The sequence below is a fragment of the Petaurus breviceps genome, unplaced genomic scaffold (genome assembly GCF_028583685.1).
Source record: "Petaurus breviceps papuanus isolate PSGF00001 unplaced genomic scaffold, PetGlider_PUasm1.0 183, whole genome shotgun sequence".
NCBI lineage: Eukaryota > Metazoa > Chordata > Mammalia > Diprotodontia > Petauridae > Petaurus > Petaurus breviceps.
Genome location: NW_027185791.1, coordinates 14,350,737 through 14,368,075, shown reverse-complemented (window position 1 = coordinate 14,368,075; position 17,339 = coordinate 14,350,737). Strand labels below are relative to the sequence as shown.

The 17,339-nt window shown below is 40.9% G+C and overlaps 2 protein-coding genes across 3 annotated transcripts in view; one reads left to right on the top strand and one right to left on the bottom strand.

The window, feature by feature from the left end:
* The window catches only part of DRC3 (dynein regulatory complex subunit 3), a 107,525-nt gene extending 96,889 nt beyond the window's left edge, over window positions 1–10,636 (top strand). The window contains exon 15 of the mRNA XM_069087877.1: window positions 10,339–10,636. The gene's annotated coding sequence lies outside the window, so the exon portion shown is untranslated. The remainder of the gene's footprint in view (window positions 1–10,338) is intronic.
* ATPAF2 (ATP synthase mitochondrial F1 complex assembly factor 2) overlaps window positions 62–17,339 on the bottom strand; it is a 22,766-nt gene continuing 5,488 nt past the window's right edge. The window contains exons 2-8 of one of the 2 annotated variants that reach the window (XM_069087878.1): window positions 9,838–9,882; window positions 9,476–9,621; window positions 8,324–8,421; window positions 7,309–7,389; window positions 6,233–6,354; window positions 4,978–5,093; window positions 62–1,023 (exon numbers count right to left, since the gene is read on the bottom strand). In XM_069087878.1, the coding sequence (XP_068943979.1) occupies window positions 886–1,023; window positions 4,978–5,093; window positions 6,233–6,354; window positions 7,309–7,389; window positions 8,324–8,421; window positions 9,476–9,621; window positions 9,838–9,882 (746 nt within the window). In that variant the 3' untranslated portion in view covers window positions 62–885. The remainder of the gene's footprint in view (window positions 1,024–4,977; window positions 5,094–6,232; window positions 6,355–7,308; window positions 7,390–8,323; window positions 8,422–9,475; window positions 9,622–9,837; window positions 9,883–17,339) is intronic. The other variant, XM_069087879.1, reaches the window with a different exon arrangement.

Below are 17,339 nucleotides of genomic sequence, written 5' to 3'. Positions count from 1 at the left end.
CAAGAGAAAGCTCTGAAAACTCCAAGACGACAGCTTCCTTTCATTTATTTTCGAATGCAGGTTATCATAGGTTTCTATAGTTTATTTTTAAGTGTGCTAATAAGGACAGGATGCTTGAAAAGTCTTCACTGTGTACATATTGGGAGAACCATTTGCTCCTTCTGCTATATTATATAACAGTGATGCTAAGAAATGGCAGATTGCCATATTGAACACAATGCGAGGAGACCTTAGATACAAAAAATGAGGGAGAAATCCTGAATCTTCTTTAGATACGGCTTTTAAATCAATTTACTTTCTAGAATTTTCATCATATTAAATATTTCATCTTCTGTCTTAAAGAACAGACTTTCTATGACTTTAAGAAATAAAAAAAAAAGAACAAGATTAACTTACTTTCAAGAGATCCTCTGATAAAAGTCAAACATAGTTGAGAGAAAATAGGTTGAAAGATCAAGAATACAAGTTGGTTTCCTGGTTGGTGACAGGTGCCGAGTCTCTTATTTCAGATCTAGACCAGCAGAAGCAAAATACACTCACAAAAGGTAAAATGTTTACCCTTAGGGTAACCTAGTCACAGTGAATAAAATGAAGAATTCTGGAGCCATAAATAATTACAAGGCTTGATATAAGTTTTGATCTTGATGAAATCTTTAATATTAGAAATAAAGCTAGGGAGAAAGTCCTGTGTAATAAGCATAGCGGTAGCTCCTTTTCCTCCTTGCTAGAAGGGGTTCTCCTGGATAGCTCTTGGTTACCGAGGACAGGATGAGCTTTTGGCAGGAACTTGGGGCTCAGTCCAGTGGCTGGCAGCATGTCCCATCCTCAGATCACCTAGGATGCTCTCCTCACTCCTTTATGATTCCAGAGTTCAGGGAGAGAACCTCATTCCTGCAGGAGTTTGTGTTTGATTGTGGAACTTTCAGAGCAAAGGTGAACAAAAAGTGTCCCAGCTGCAGTTCGAGCTCGCAGTTCCTGCAGTTCATAGTCATGGGCCCATTCCACATTGCCCCATTTCTGGATCTGAGAGAGCAAAGCATACAGTTTGTTAGTATCAAGCAATCTTGGGAAAACACAAGAATTCTAGATCTTTAAAGATTTTTCCATGAACAGCATTTGCTGCAAATTTCATTCCAAGAATCAGATCATAAATATGAATGTGCAGGGACCGATTTCTTGGGGATCCACTTTCATCCACCACAGCTACTACCAGGCTGGAGTGGTAAATGGAACAGTGTCAGCAGCACACAGTGTGGCTAGCTAGCAGCAACAACTGCTTGTTGTTTAATCATATCTGACGCTTTATGATTCATGTGCGGTTTTCTTGGTAAAGATGCTGTAGTGGTTTGCCATTTCCTTCTCTGGTAGATTAAGGCAAACAGGTGAAATGACTTGCCCAGGGTCACACAGGAGTTATCTATGGCTGGATTTGAACTCAGGTCTTCCTGACTCCAGGCCCAGTGCTCTATGTACTGAGCCATTTAGCTGCCTCAGTGGGGCTATTACATAAATTAGGCAATGGCAAAAGAAAGCAGCAGCATCCTGTGCCTCTGGATTCTGTTCTTCCTCCTAAGCGGGTCGTTATGTGGCTATTTGGTTCCAAGGCCCTCCCTTCTTCTCATGTCATTTCTGAAGAATGTAAGCCAGTAGCAGCCTGTGAAATACCACTGTGCCTATTCAGAAGAGTCTGTATCCCTCAGTGCTTCTGCCCAAAGCTGCTGGACTATGCAGGAATGGCACGGTCTGAGGACAGCAGCCCTCAACTGACAAAACCTCACTCATCAGAAGAATTGAGAGTTACAGGATGACAGATTTCAAGCTGGGAGAGACCTCAGAGGTTGTCTAGTTCAGTCTCCTCCTTTTAGACGAGGAGAGCTTGGGTGACTTGCCCAAAGGGCACACAGGCACCAGGTGGCATTGAAAGTGACCTAACTAAATTAGAAATTGTGTTCCATCAGAAACAAGAAAAGCAGCTCCAGAGGAACACCTTTTGTGCCAACCCCTGAAGTGGGTGCCTTAGAGAGGATTCATCCAATGAATCCAAAAGCTGGGAGAAATCATGACTGCGGGGAAGAAATCATTGTACAAGCTGGATGGAGTATAGCAGGTAGTGTGAAATATGGCCAGAAAAACAGTCTGGAAGCAGCTAAGGATTCTGTCTTTGATCTTGCTGACAAAAGCTGCTAAAATGTTCTGAATAGAGAATTGACATGGTCAAAATTGTACATCAGTAAAATTAGTTTGGCAGCTGTGTGAAGCATGAATTGGAAAAAGGAAAAGCTTCTGGTAGGGAAATTAGTTTGGAAACTGTTGTAATAGGGGAAAGAGGAGAGAGACTGGACTTGTGCTGAGCTGGAGTTGTTAGTAGGACATCCATGTGTAGATGTCTTGTAGGCAGCTGGAAGTGCAGAACTAGAATTGAGGGGAAGGAGCAGGGCATCAAAGTCCTTGCAAGCAATTCTCATTGACTCTCTTTTTTGGTCTGGACCCTGTGATTTCTTTGGTGTAGGAAACTCCCAGTGAGGGAAGTCCTTGGACCACTAAGGTGAGCTCAAGTAGAAGAAAGATTCCTGTGGGACGCATAGTGACTTAGAAAACCATACATTAACATTATGTGTGTTTACACTGTATTTTTATTTATTTTGTTAAACATTTCCTAATTACATTTTAATTTTGTTCCCTGTATGTTTGACACCTCTGGCCTAGACCATTGAAAGGTTAAGGGCCTTTCCCATGGTCAAAAAGCCAGTATGTTAGAAGTGGGACTTGTATCCAAGTTTTCTGGACTCTGATCCCAGCTTTCTATCAACTGTATATGCCATTCTATCTTTTATTAATCCAGATAGATTGTGTCACTACACAGAAATCCAATTTGCATCTCTCCTCAGTAAACTATCTCCTCAACTTAAGCCTGGCATATATTAGTTACCGTACAAGTTTTGAATTAGTGGGGTTAAATAAAAGTTGTGTTCTAATCTCATTTGCATTTCTCACATTTTAGTTTACAGAGTACTTTACAAGCAATGTTTGCCATTCCTCTTCACAGTTTAGTGGGGTTGACATAAGAAGTTAATTTCTGTTAAATATTGATAGAAAATGAGAAATTTCCAATGTCCAGCTCAAACCAACTTATTTAAAGCAACACTATGGGCTAAGGACTGGACTTTTCCGTGATTTTGCGGACAGAGGTGTGAGAGACAACAGAGAATTAAGTTTCCGCAGAACTGCTAAAAATCACTGAAGTAAAAAACTACTGATAATAAATTGTGAGAAACAGTTAGGAGTTAAGTTTCCATAGAATTGCTAGACATCACTGAAGTAAGATAAAGGAAGTTAGCAGACAGCAGGCTGACCCGACCAATCAGAAGGCAGACAAAGGCCTTTAAGGGACCTTCAGACTAGGATAAGGATTAGGATGAAGGGAGGTTTCTGTGCTAACTAACAGTATAAAATTCTTCTCATTTTGTATTCAGGACTCCCCTCCCCCCAAGAAGGGCAGAGGCTACTTCTGGCCAGAGGTTTTCAGGTCCTCTGAACTTCTCCTCAATAGACTTCTTTTGAAACCCAGATTTGTGTTTCCCAGATGAGCAAGCTCCCACTGCCAGTACAAGAGACGGTGGGCCCAAGCAAAGCTAGTGGCTATGTGAGCAGAGAAGGGGATGGGTAGTAAAGATGTTGGGGAGGGAGAAAAAGCAAGACTCGGCACAGTTCACAAGTTTGATGAGTTGGTCACATTCGTTTATGGGGAGGTAATAATAATAATAGCTAACATGGACGTAGCACCTGCTATGTGCCGGGTACTGTGTTAAGCATTTTACAGTGATTACCTGATCCTCACAGCAACCCTTGGAGGGATGTACTATTATGATTCCCATTTCATACATGAGGAAACTGAGGCAGGCAGAGGCTTAGTGACTTGCCCAGAGTCACACCACAAATAAAGGTCTGAGGCAGGATTTGAACTGACTCTGGGCCTGGCTCTTGATCCCCTGCCCCCTACAGTTGCTTGTTAAAATGGTCATGTTTAAAATATATACCAAGTAAAATAAAATAACTCCCACAGAAAAACCAATAGTGATGGAACAAATGAGCAGACCAAAACAGATCTCCAAAAGTAGTAATGAAGTACTCTGTGATGAAGAATTCAAGAACTCTCCAGAAGGGAAGAAAGCTGCAGATTACTCCAAGTGGCTCTTCAGATATGATGTCAGAACAATTATGATAAGCTCTAAGACTGACGGAAAAGCCCAAGAAGAGAATTAAAGCAGAGATGAGGAATGAAATTAGAGCTTCTAAAGACTGAAAAGAATCGATGATTTAGAACAGAAGGCGGAGACTATGAATAAGTGGTAGACATTCTAAAAAGGGTGTGGAAGAAACCGAATGCAAGAATGTAGGGACATAACAATAAATATTCAAGGAAAGTCAAAAGGCAGAAAAGTTTGGGGGAAAAAAAACCATTTCAAATACTACAGACCAAAGTCATTGATTCTAAAGCTAGAACTCAGAAAGACAATCTGAGAATGACTGGTCTCCAATGAAAATCCAATGGAAAAAATCTTGAATACCATACTAAAGGAAAGCACGAAAGTTTCTCAGAAGTATTAGAAATAGCAAGCAGATCAATAGAATCCACAGGATATCAGAGACACCCTGAGTCTAATTAGGCAAGTTCACCCATGGAAGTGGTATTAGAGCTGGTGAATGGTTCAACATAGACACTGGGAAGAGGACTTTTCCTCTTTCTTTAAAGGCTAGTATACTTCAGGTCTAATCCCACAGGTTCAGTAAGCCTGACCCCAGGTCGTTCTTGGATAGAGAATACTTGAAGATAGGATGGGTTCTAGAGCTGTTCTAAGATGGATGGAGGTGCTCAATCTGACGTAGGCTCTGGATGGGAACTGAGGCCCTTCGGTGGTTTCAGAACTGAACAGAGATTATCTGTACTCAAACTGACAGGTCTACAGACTTGCATACCTGGTACTCTTCTTCCAGACGAGACAGCAGGACTGCCTTTTCTACTGTAAGGTGCCTGTCAATCAACCCCAAGGCCAGAACCATGGACTTCAACTGGGTGACCACAAATTCTATACCTGGTGAATAAAATGGAAAAATATATTCCAAGGCCAAAGCCTTCATAGTGACAATACGCCTGTTCTTGCCTTCTGCTTTAGTACCCGTAATCCCAGTTCACGATACCATGAATAAGTTTGGAAAGGAGAACAGACAATTCTGCCCAATAAACAAAATGGAGCAGAATGCTGCAAAAAAGATGACTAATAGGACTTCAGATTGGGAGACAGATTATTCTTCTATCAAACGACTTGTATCAAACGACATCAAAAGCATTTGCGGAGTTCTGCAGTGAAGCTGTGTAGGTTTCCAGGGATACAGAGCTCCTGGAAGGAGGTAGGGCTTGGCAAGGGTGAAACTGCTCATGGCATGGGCGAAGACCAGAAGGCCAGAGGCACGCCATATTACTAGGTCATCCCGTAGACCAGGAAGGGGATCCTGACACTCTGCTTCTACTGCCATTAGAAGACGAGTCTTCCAATTCTTTCTTTCATTCCCATATACTACCAATTCTACGAACCACATGTACATTAAACATGAAAAACACATAAAGCTAGGCATGTGAGCCCACACCATTGACGGATTTGTCAACAATGACCTGTTTACCTTCATGTGCACTATTCTACGATGATCTGAGGTGTCTGTTGAAAGCAGTCAGCCTGGCCCAGGCCTCTTCTGTAGTGGAACAGTGCTCAACTGCATCCCTTCCGCAAGGAAGGAATGTGTCTAAAGCGCTTTTATTGAACATTTTGTAAAAGGTCTAGTTACACCCAGGACTAGATGTCTGGGGACCAGGGCTTTCATCACAATAACCCCACTGATGTGTTTTTACCTTGGGCAAGTGACTTGACCTTCTGGGATTTCCCTTTCCTCCTTACAGGGCCTCTACAATATAGTGCAAGAGCCCTTGGAATGAGAGGACCTGGGCTGGAATACTAGCTTTGCTGTTTACTGGTGTGACAAGTTACATCACCTCTCTGTTTTTCATCTGTAAAATAAGGAGTCTGGACTAGATAATCTCAAATGTTCCTTCCAGTTCTAAATCCCATGATCCTATGAATGGTACTGTTGTAGGAACTGTTAGATGTTACGCCGAAAGGAGGGGCATAAGGTAAAACCTTACATCAACATCTTCCCTTCTTAACCTCAGAAAAAATACCTTTGTTACCTTGCAAGGCCCACATATTATAAGATGCCAAAAGGCTGATGAAAGTCTCTTTAGTCTTAGCTGGCATATCAGGTCCCATGATGTTTGTAGAAGATCCAATCTTAACATCATATCTGCAATGGCACATATTAAACTTTAGCATGTATGCTCAGCCAAATGGTCTTAGGCTGCTTTTGAGTCTTTTAAGAATATACTCATTCAGGGGCGGCCAGGTGGCTCAGTGAGTGAGAGCACTGGCCCCAGAGTCAGGATGACCTGGGATCGAATCCGGGCTCAGATACTTAGCACCCACCCAGAAACACCTGGCTGTGAAACCTTGAGCAAGTTACTTAACCCCAATTGCTTAAAAAAAAAAAAAAAAAAAGAACATACTCATTCACTACAAAGATTCAGTCAAACTGGTCCACTTAAAAGAAAGATTCTTTTAGAATCTTCAAAAGAAAGATAACCAGTGGTTTGCAGAGGATCAGTAGAAGCCTCTTAAATTAGTTTTTCTTTTCCCAGAGCCAAGTGCACTGAAGAATATTGCCAAGGATTTCCCCGAATGAAAAGCAAAGTCTGGATCAGGGGTGGGAACCTGCAGCCTCAAGGCCACATGTGGCCCTTTGAATTTGTGGCTGCACTTGAGGACCTAGAAGGTCATAAGTGGCTTTGAGGCCATGGGTTCCCCACCGTTGGCTCTGGATAACAAAGTAGTACAGTTATTTGTAACTATCTAAAACCACAATTAATTTACAATGATCATTACACATAATGTAGAGCTCTCAAAACCTTCTTTGAGAACCCTTTTCTACCAATGTCTCCATAGCCCACATCGCAGACACCGACTAGTTCCCATCTAAGTTCTGAAGACAGCAACACAATGCTTGGGTGTCTCCCTGCCGAGGCAAACCCAGGAGCTATATGAACACAGTTACAAACACTTTTCACACACATAAGGTCAGATCTAAATAAATGGAAAACTTATCAACTGCTCATGGGTAGGCCGAGCTGATTCACTAACAATGACAAGGAAAAGCACGGGGCAGGTGATGGGGCTGTGAGCTCCTGGGGAATTTGTCTCTTACCTCTCTTCTGCCCAGGCTATAACTGGATCCCACTCATTCTTTTGAAGCTCCACTAGTGTTTCTGGCTCTTCCACTCTGTAACTAATTCATTAAAAAAAACAAACACATTTTTATTAACAAAAAGTTCAGTTTTTCTACTCATTATTAGTAATCTAATAAAATAAAAACACAAATAACAACCTGAAAATCTTTTTCCCCAAAGTATGTTAACCATATCTTGGACATAGCCTCTGTCCATCAATCAGTCCTTAACATCTCTCACCCCAGATGCTAATGGAGGCAGGTAAATAGAAAGGACTCAGAGCACTCACTGGGGCTTTGGACAGTAAGAACCTCTCATTCTACCATAAGTCACCCTCAATCTAATAACTGAAGTTTTGGTACCAATTAATTCTTTGGTCTGCTCAATCTACCCAAGTTTTTTCTTAGTGACCATGAAAGTTTTCATTTTGGAAAGTATAAAGTTTAAAGGCTGATCTGTTAAATTAAAAGGAATAGTACTAACTTTTTATCATTTACAAAGTCTTTTTCTCACAATAACCTATGAAATAGATAGTACAAGTATTATTATACCCAATTTTAGAGATGAGAAACCCAGAGCTGAGACAGGCTACGAGACTGGCCCAACATCATAGAATTACTAAGTGGTAACACTGAGACTCAGCCTCAGACCTCTGACTGCCAAGCTAGTGAGGTGTCTACAGTCTTCCATTTGCCAGGGGTGGAAATATGAGGAAAACACACAAACAGACTTTGCCCTTGAGAAGCTTATGTTCGACTGGCGGGATACAAGCAAGTAAACTGAGGGAGAGACTGCTGAAAACACAAACTCCTCCACTTGAATTTAATATATCCTTGTCTTCCTTACTTGTTACTGTTTAGGTGACTCCAACTAAAAGAAAACAATTCCACAACAAAATAAGGAAATAGCTCCTGATAACTCTTAGGCAAGTGCTGTAGGACAACCTAAAGCTCACCGTCATAACAATGGGAATTTAGTCCAAGTGTCTGTTACCAGATTGTGTCTGTGTCCAGAAACTTCATAGAAGCTTGGATAAGCTGATCTTTGTTTCGTTGAGTTGGGTTGTCTAAAGATGTGTTACACAGTGTGGTCTGAATCAAAAGGCAGAGAGAGCAGCTATTATAGTTCATTGGCCCCAGGGTAAAAGCACCTCTCCTTTCACAAAGTCATTACTGTCCCAGAAGAGAGGCTAAATGTAAGAGACTGATGTCAGTCTATACTGGCAAGAGACTGATGTTCCAAAGTGAGTCCCCCTGACGTAACTGACTATTAATACCATGGAGCGTGTACTAAGCCACTGTAACAAACAGACTGGGGTTATGAGTTTTTGAAAATACCTGATTAGTTTTCTAAAAAAACATCCCCCAAATCATTTGTATTTTCTCCCACTCATATTCATCCCTGCTCATGCTAGGAGGTATTTGGCCCCTATTAACGGTTATAAGTTCATATGGGCAAGAGGAGCAGAGAGTATGGTTCAGCTGAAGACTTCCCCGAATAGATTCATGAGTGAAGCGAACAATCATGATAACTAAAGCTGATCTCTGAAATTCCCCGATTTTAAAGTTCAGAATCATGTGATGAAGGAGGGGTGGCAATGGCACTCAGCCCACATCACCAAACTCACTTTCTAACCTAATTACCTACATCTGTTTTCCTTATTTATTAAAATAAATGTCTAACTCACTGAGGTCCTGGAGAGATCACTCAGATATCTATGTTGTGTTCTGGGCTAGCAGGAGATAAAGGCACTAACAAACCCCACCCTCCCCCCACGACTTTAAGCTCCTTGAGGGCGACAGACGTATGTTTAATGCTTCTCCTTCACTCACAAAGCTGGACTCAAGAAGTGCTTAGAGCTACCCAAGCTAATGCATGTGGCACAGATAATACAGACGTGTCTTTCTTCACAGTTATCTGATTACATTCTGCTTAATGATTACAATTCACATAGTTTGTATTCTCTGACTTTACATCAGCTGGACTAGTGCGGAAGATGGTCCGGAGCGTGTCAGAATGGAAATGACTGAGTGTTTAGAAACTGGCCAGGGATGACTGATAAAGTGAATAACCTATCAGAAGATAAATAAGCAAGTGTGACTGCTGCCATCTTGTTTTTCCTCTACCTCACTTTTAACTTCTCACCAAATGCATCGTGTAGAACTTGATCGTGTCTTGCTGGGAATCCCACTCAGTAGCCACAGCAACAGCCAGTGCTTCGCTGGGAACGGTAAAGAGCTTGGCATTGGGAGTTTTCAGTTTTCGGTGGTCCAGGTTTATCTCATATCCACCTTGAAAGGTCAAAGTTTAAAACTCTTAGGAATTATAAAGTAAAAGCAAATGACTATTTTTATGTACTCGAACTGACAAGGCTTAAGGACAACAGTGGATTCTGCTTCCAGAAAGACCACAACGTTAAAAAAGATAATCTGTCAACTGGGCTAGTCCTAAACAAAAGCATTTCAAATCATACATCAGAAAGGCAGAAAGAGCTTTCAGAGACTCACCTTCACCTTGTGTAATGCTGACATTCTGATAAAACTTCTTCCTTTCTATTAAAAAAGAATTTTCAAAGAGATAGTTTAAAATATGGTCAGGATGACTTACGCAGCAACAGAGCGACTATGGTTAATGCTGATGTACTAACAGATGTGATTTTTTTAAAATTTACATTCAATTAGCCTATTTTAGTAAAGGTTTATTGTACGTTTCTTGGTTGTATAAAGTGCCCATCAGTCTTATGGTCTCTATCATGTGTAACTTTTAGGTTAGCTTGGATTTAATGATTTATCTAAGAAAAAGCATAAATTCCATTCTCTTCCCACCAACCATTTCATCTTTTATCCAAATATAAAGATAGCATCTGAATGTGACAAGGACATATATTCTTTATTTTCTCTTATGAATGCATATGCTAGACAGTAAGTAGAGATCCCAAGAGCATTTTGTATTTCTCACCATCCAAGTCATTAACCTAATTAACTTTAGCTTTCTTGGGTACTTAACAGGAACTACAAAACTCTCTGTCAAGAAGGAAAAATCTGTGTCCTGTGCTTCCTTTTGAAGATAATTTGAATAAAAATCCTCGCATGGAAATGGTCACAGCAGTCACCCTGGAGGAAGATGACAAGGGCAGCTCGTAATCATCTGCAGAGACTGCAGGAAAAACGAGGAGGTAGAATCTTGAGATTTACCCGCCAACCATCACACAACCTCTGGGATATGTAATACATAGAAAAAGAAGTTCTTTGTCTAGATCTGCTGAAATAATAATATAGGATGTCAAAATAAAGGAGAATGAGTGAATAGCTTGTACTTAAGCTTCTTTTTCCCCTCTTTTTGGAGGGGGTAAGGTGGGGCAATTGGAGTTGAGTGTGGGTTAAGCCCAAGCTCACACGGCTAGCTTTGTGTTAAGTGTCTGAGGCCAGATTTGAACTCAGGTCCTCCAGACTCCAGGGCTGGTTCTCTATTCACTGCTCCACCTGGCCGCCCCCTACTTTCCCCCTAAGATGAGGGGGAAAGGGGCGGCTTGGTGGCGCAGTGGATGGAGCACTGGCCCTGGAGTCTGGAGAACCTGAGTTCAAATTTGGCTTCAGACACTCACTAGCTGTGTGACCCTGGGTAAGTCACTTAATCCAGACTTCCCCCCCAATAAATAAAAATACAGAGGAGGGAAATGACTTACCCAAGATCACGTAGCAGGTAGCTGTCAGAGCTTGGATTTGAATTTATTTCCTTAGACACAAAGTTTTCTTAAGAACTCAAATATTTATTCTTTTTTTAAAAACTTGATTGATTTTTTTTTCATTGCTGTGTCTTCTCAATGATTCTTGCTTATTCATTTTCTAACACTGGCCATGTCTGATAACATATGACTGTCCTATAGCCCAGTGATTTCACATTCAAATGAAAACAGGGCCACTAACCATCCACGAGGATCCCTGCGGGCTGCACACTGACTTAGAGGCACATGTCCACATTACCTATGTTCTACTGTATTTTTCCTTGGTTCAATACGTTCCAGTCCATTTTAACCCGGCTCCCCTGCCCTGCTGGCCTTGATGGGCCCCTCTGCTAAAACCTGCCACCTCTCTTAAGTACTAAGAGGAAGAAGGCATGCATCACAGTCTTTGACTTAAAAAGTGCACTGACCAGAGAAACTCAATACTCAACAAGCACTTCTCAAGTTCTGGCTGTGTGTACAGCGACACTATATGTAACAGGGTTATCAAGGACTAACCTTGCTTTCAAGAAGTGTACTAGACCAGGGCTAAAACTATAAATAGAAACAATTTCAATTTAAAGGGAAATGACATAAGTGCAAATGAGGTAGAGAAAGTATTATGAGGAATCTAAGGAAAAGAGTGATTTCTTTTACTAGGTGGGGGTCAAGGTTGTACTGGAGTGAGGGACATGTGATTTTTCTTTTTTGTCAGTAACTATGAACACCTATAAGAAAGTGCATGGTATACTGGATAGGGAGCCAGCCTTGTAGTCAGTCACCTGCGTTCTGACACGGCTGTGACTATGGGCATTAGTGGAGGGAGTTTCCACACAGGGAGTCCCACACACTACTGAAATCACAGGCACTAAAAAACAATCCCCTATAAGACCAGCTGCCGAGAGACGGGCTCTTTGGAATCAATCACTTGCTTTGATCTTATTTCCAAGCATGTATTTTCTGACTTGCTTATACTTAGACTCAGGCATCAGAGTAAGTAGCTTAGGAGGCCCAACAAGTGTGACAGAACCTTGTGGGTTCTCCATGTGCCCAGTCACAAAAAGCCTCAATGCTGTTGTGTCCTTCATGCTCAAAGACCAAAACGACATCACTAATGCCTGTACCAAGGAATACAGAACATTAGACATACAGATGACTAAAGGGGATCTGACAGCTAAACACTCTGAAAGACAAGAAGAGATGGGAATAAACAAAACAAAAATGGTCCATTGGAAACCAGACAAGCACCTCCACAGGAGGCCATTCTGTGTCGACCCTGAACCAGAAAACACAAGCCCCAAACCAAACAAATACAAGTACAGCAACGAATGCTTGGGGCGGGTGTTTGTGGGCCATAAACGGAACAGAGAACAAGAATGCAAAGTGTATATTTGAAAAACAAATGCATCCTTGAAGAATTAATAATGAACAAAACACATTAATGCCACAAGCTGACTGATCCATGTAGACAAAGACATCCATCTACTCTGCTTGGTGCTGGTCAGGCCTTCTGTACTGTGCGGTTCCTAATTCTCATCTTTGTATCTTCATAAGGAAGAGAAAAAATCTAAGAAGGACTGAGAAGCATAGCAACTCAAATGATGGGAGAGATGAGGACCATGGATACCGAGCTGGAGGCTCCAAACAGGAACTCTAGGCCAGCTGCCTCATTTTACAGATGAGGAACCAAGGCCACGAAACACAGGCTTATAATAAACAGCAAGCTCTGGTCCTCAGACTCCAAAACCAGAACTCTTTCTACTGGACCACAATGCCTACTGGGACAGAACCTGGATCAGCTAAAAGTTGCAGGGGAAAGATGGATGGCTTTTTGCTTTGTTTTGAATTCGGGAGATCCATATATGTTGGTTGAATCTGGGACAGAACCAATGGAGAGGGAGTGGCAGAAACTGGTCCTATGAGAAAAGCTAAAATTTAAGTAAAAGGTAGGGCCAGTCTCTAATAAAGAAATATTAAGAATAAGAATATATAATATCAAAGAATAAAAACAATCTGCAATTCTTTTGAGAACCATTAGCCATCATATGAAAGTCTGTTGCAAATCAGTAATAACAGAAATGCAAATTTAAAGAAATCTGAGGTTTCATCTCACCTAACAAACTGGCAGAGATGGTTAAAGAGGGGAACAGTCTTTTGGACTGTTGGGAGTGGCTGCACACTAAAGACAGGGATGTTAGGAAGCTGTTGGTGAATCCATGAATGGCCTGACCATTTTGGAAAACAATTTGGAACAGTGCGAAGAAGTGACCACGCTACTGCTATATATATATATATATATATATATATATATATACACCCACCACGGGCATAGCAACACATTCAGACCAGCTATTCATTTGGTAGCAGAAAACTGGAAATAAAGTGGGAGGAGAAGAATAGAGGGACTGGCTAAACAAACTGTGGTACATGAATGTAATGAAATATCCTGGAATACTAAGAAATGAAAAATGTAAGGAATTTAGAGAAATGTTGGGAGACTGGTAGAGATCAGTGCAGAGGGAAATAAGGAGAATCAGGAAAACAATGCAGAGAATGGCCATTATAATGACTAGTCTTGGCTCCAGAGAAGAGATGAAGCAGCGTGCTTTCCTCCTTTCACTGGAGTGGAATGGGGTGTCCATGGAGGTGACATGTTTCATTTGCTACCAGACACGCCTGATGCATACCTCAGTGTTGCTTTACTGATTTTTTTTTCTTTTTCATCACAAGGGAAGGCTTAATATGTGATGGAGCAGGAAGGGGTATGTGTGTGCCAAATAACTGAGAGGTCAAAGCAAGAGGCATCAGCAAGGTTACCATGAAAGAAAACCAATGGGAAAAGTTTAAGTTATAATAACAGTATTTGGGGACATGAAGATGAATATTCCAACTATAAAGGTGATTTCTTCTGGAACATATTACAAAGGGTTACAGAATCTTCCTTCTAGGAGCCATTTAAAAATAGAAGAATGGTTCAGGAATTGTTTACCTTGACACAGGGTCTAAAGAAAGTGACCTCAAATGATCTATAATATAGATCATAAATAACAGAAATCTATTAAATACTTAAAATTGTGCTAGGTACATACTGTAGGGGATGTGTGGGCAGTACAGTTAATTTCCCACTTCTTTGGAGGTCAGATTTCCTGAAACCCAAAAGCCAGAGCACAAAAACTATGTATTTTACTCAGACTATAGGACCATGGACTCTCATGCTAAACCTACTTACTTTTGGGGGTTATTTATTTATTTAGCATTCATTTTTTAATTCATGCTAAATCGATTTGCCTTTTTTTTTTAGTATTTATTTAGCATTAAGTTTTAAATTTTTAGTTCTAAAAATTATCTCCCTCTCTCCAGCCCTTCCCCCACTCATCAAAAAGACAAGCAATATGATCCCCATTATATATATGAAGTCATACAAAACATATTTCCATATTAGCCATGTTCCCCCAACCCCCAAACAACAAAAAAAAATAAAGTGAAAAAATATGCTTCAATTTGCACTCAAAATTAATCAGTTTAAGCCTACTTATTCTTAATTAATACATAATTCTAATAAAATGGATTTGCTCCTTTCTAGGATACAACAGGTTAAAAACTGCTAACAAGGCACACAGATACACCCTGTGAAGTGAAGTGGGGAAGCAGAGAGTATTATAAGGTTGCAAGACTCAGGAAAGGCGCAAGGATGTGTTCATAAAACACAATAAATGTGTTAATCTACATAATGATGAGGTTGAGTCATCAAGAGAAGGTATGATCCTTTTAAGAAGACAGGTCATAAACAATACGTGTTAGATTTCCATTTAAAGTAGTTAAAATGAAGTTCTGATGGGCTTGTTTTGCATCTGGAACAGCACATTTCTTAACGATGAAGGATAAATGAGGTGTAATGTGTACAGCACAGTATCTTCTCAGTGGGGCATCTTACAGTCTTGTTGGGGACACACCTTGGGCATAGGAAACATCAGAAGCCCCTTCTGACTCTATGATTCTAAGGGAATACACACATTGGAGTAACCATGGAAACAGCATCTTCGAATGTAAAGGAAGCCAGTCACCAAATCGGGTCACAGCCTTTCTCTTGTGAAACAGCCATCTGCTATAATTAGTTCATGAGTACGCACTTTCTTCCCTCCATTAGAAAAAGCAAACTTACAACACTTGTTTTTCTTTCTTTTACCTCAATTCCTTATTGGAAGTTAATTTTTCTGACTCTATGCCCGAAGAACTACAACTTCCACAATGCTCCTCGAAGCTTCGTCCCTTTACCTTTTAGAAGAGCTCCATCTGGTGTGACTTTGCATCCAAGTTCATTGGTGGTTTGAGGTAAAATCCCTGCTGTAATTGCAGCCTGTCATTGTTTAACCAAATGTTTCCCAGACTAAAACACTGTAGCACATGCCAAATTTTGCTAGTCCTGATGGTTTTTCCTCCACAATTTCTTTTCCTTTCCCACTGCTAGACACCAGTGAGGCGCTTGTCTCTTTTGGGACCACTGCAATATTCCCTTTACTGGTCTCCCCCTGGTTAAAATGTAATTGGGAAATAATTAACAAAATAGATAAAAATACAATAAAACATGGATACCATTACATTTTAAAGCTAAGTCAATGTGACCTGCAGCCCCCATTTCTGTCTGAGTTTGACACCACTGCTTTATTGCCCTGCCAAATTAACGATCCCAAACCACCACCTTCATCATGTTACAACTCTCCTGCTTTAAAAACAACTGCCACATCTTCAAGAACTCTCCCTGGACCTAGTATTCTGCTACTGCTCTGATAAAATCACCCTCCATCCCAGGAACACTGGTCAGTGCTTCCTCCCTTAATACGCATGCTTTGGACTGTCCTTTTTTCATGCTGCGACCTGATTCCTCTCATCTCCATTATCTGAATCTTACTGATCCAGCAGAGCCCTCTATGGAGCTTTCTCAACCCAAAGAATGCTTTGCCTTCTCCAAACTCATAACACTAATTGTCTATACCATTTATTTAGGAGTTAATGCCTTCTGGTATTTCTTGCATTTGATCTTTAAATGTTTATGCCTTGTTTTCTCCAAATGGGCCGCCTACTCCCAAGGAAGGAGAGGAACTATATATAACAAGACCTCACAAAGTAAACAGGGCCACCTAGTAGATACTGGGATGTTTTTTGATTTGAGTTTGTGAATGCAATTTATTTTTTTATTTAATTTTTTTTTCCTTTTTGGAGGGGAAAAGGCAGGGCAATTTGGGGTTAAGTGACTTTCCCAAGGTCACACAGCTAGTAAGTGTTAAGTGTCTGAGGCTGAATTTGAACTCAAGTCCTCTCGACTCCAGGGCCAGTGCTCTATTCACTGGGCCACCTAGCCATCCCTACTGAATGCAATTTAGAATAGCATCTTTATATGTCGTTTAAAATAACTGATAACTATTTAGAATAACCTCAAGGCACACCATATTATTTCTGAGGGCACTTCTGAAATACTGTTGGACAACTGTGTGTTCTATAGTGGCTGAAAAACATCTTTACAGGTTCATGTTAGCTCTACCCTCCTAACTCATCTCTTGCTTCTTTCCAAACTGGTGACTAATTTCCCTGAAAGCACAGACCGAACCACTGCCTTGCTCAGTTTTCAGTGACTCCTAATTGCCCATAGGGTAAAATGTCAATCCTTGAGTCTGTCAAGCTTTCCCACCACCTGGTTCCCATCTACAGCTTTTCAGCTTTATTTTACTGCTCTCCTTCGTGAACAGTTTGGTCTAGCCTAAGGGATCTCATCGAGTTTACTTTATAGATAAGAAAACCGGGGCCCACGGAGGGGAAATGACTAGCTCCCCTAAGTATTCAGAGGCAGACTCAGGGCTTCAGAGCACAAATTCAGCTTTTCCCACTATACCAAACTGCTGATCCCCAAACCTGACAGTCTCTTCTGTTTCTGAAGGCAAAAAGTCATTTCCTACATCTGCAATGCATCTCTTCCTCCTTTTCTTCACCTCTCACAATCACTGTCTTTTGTAAAACTTAAACTTTACTTCTCTATGAAGCCACCTCTGATTCTGCTGGTCACTATTTCACTGATAAACAATTTAAGTGCCAAGATGTGTAGTAGGCATCAGTGATACAAATACAAAAATCAGACAGTCTCTGCCCTCCAATTTACATTCCACAGGAGGGATATGTACTCAGAGAAGTAAATTAGAGTGCCAAAAGCCTTAGGGAATTTTAATCTTTAGTAGCTTTAAAGTGTACTAAGACTTGGGAGATAATCTTGTATAAAATAAATACGGCGACTGATGG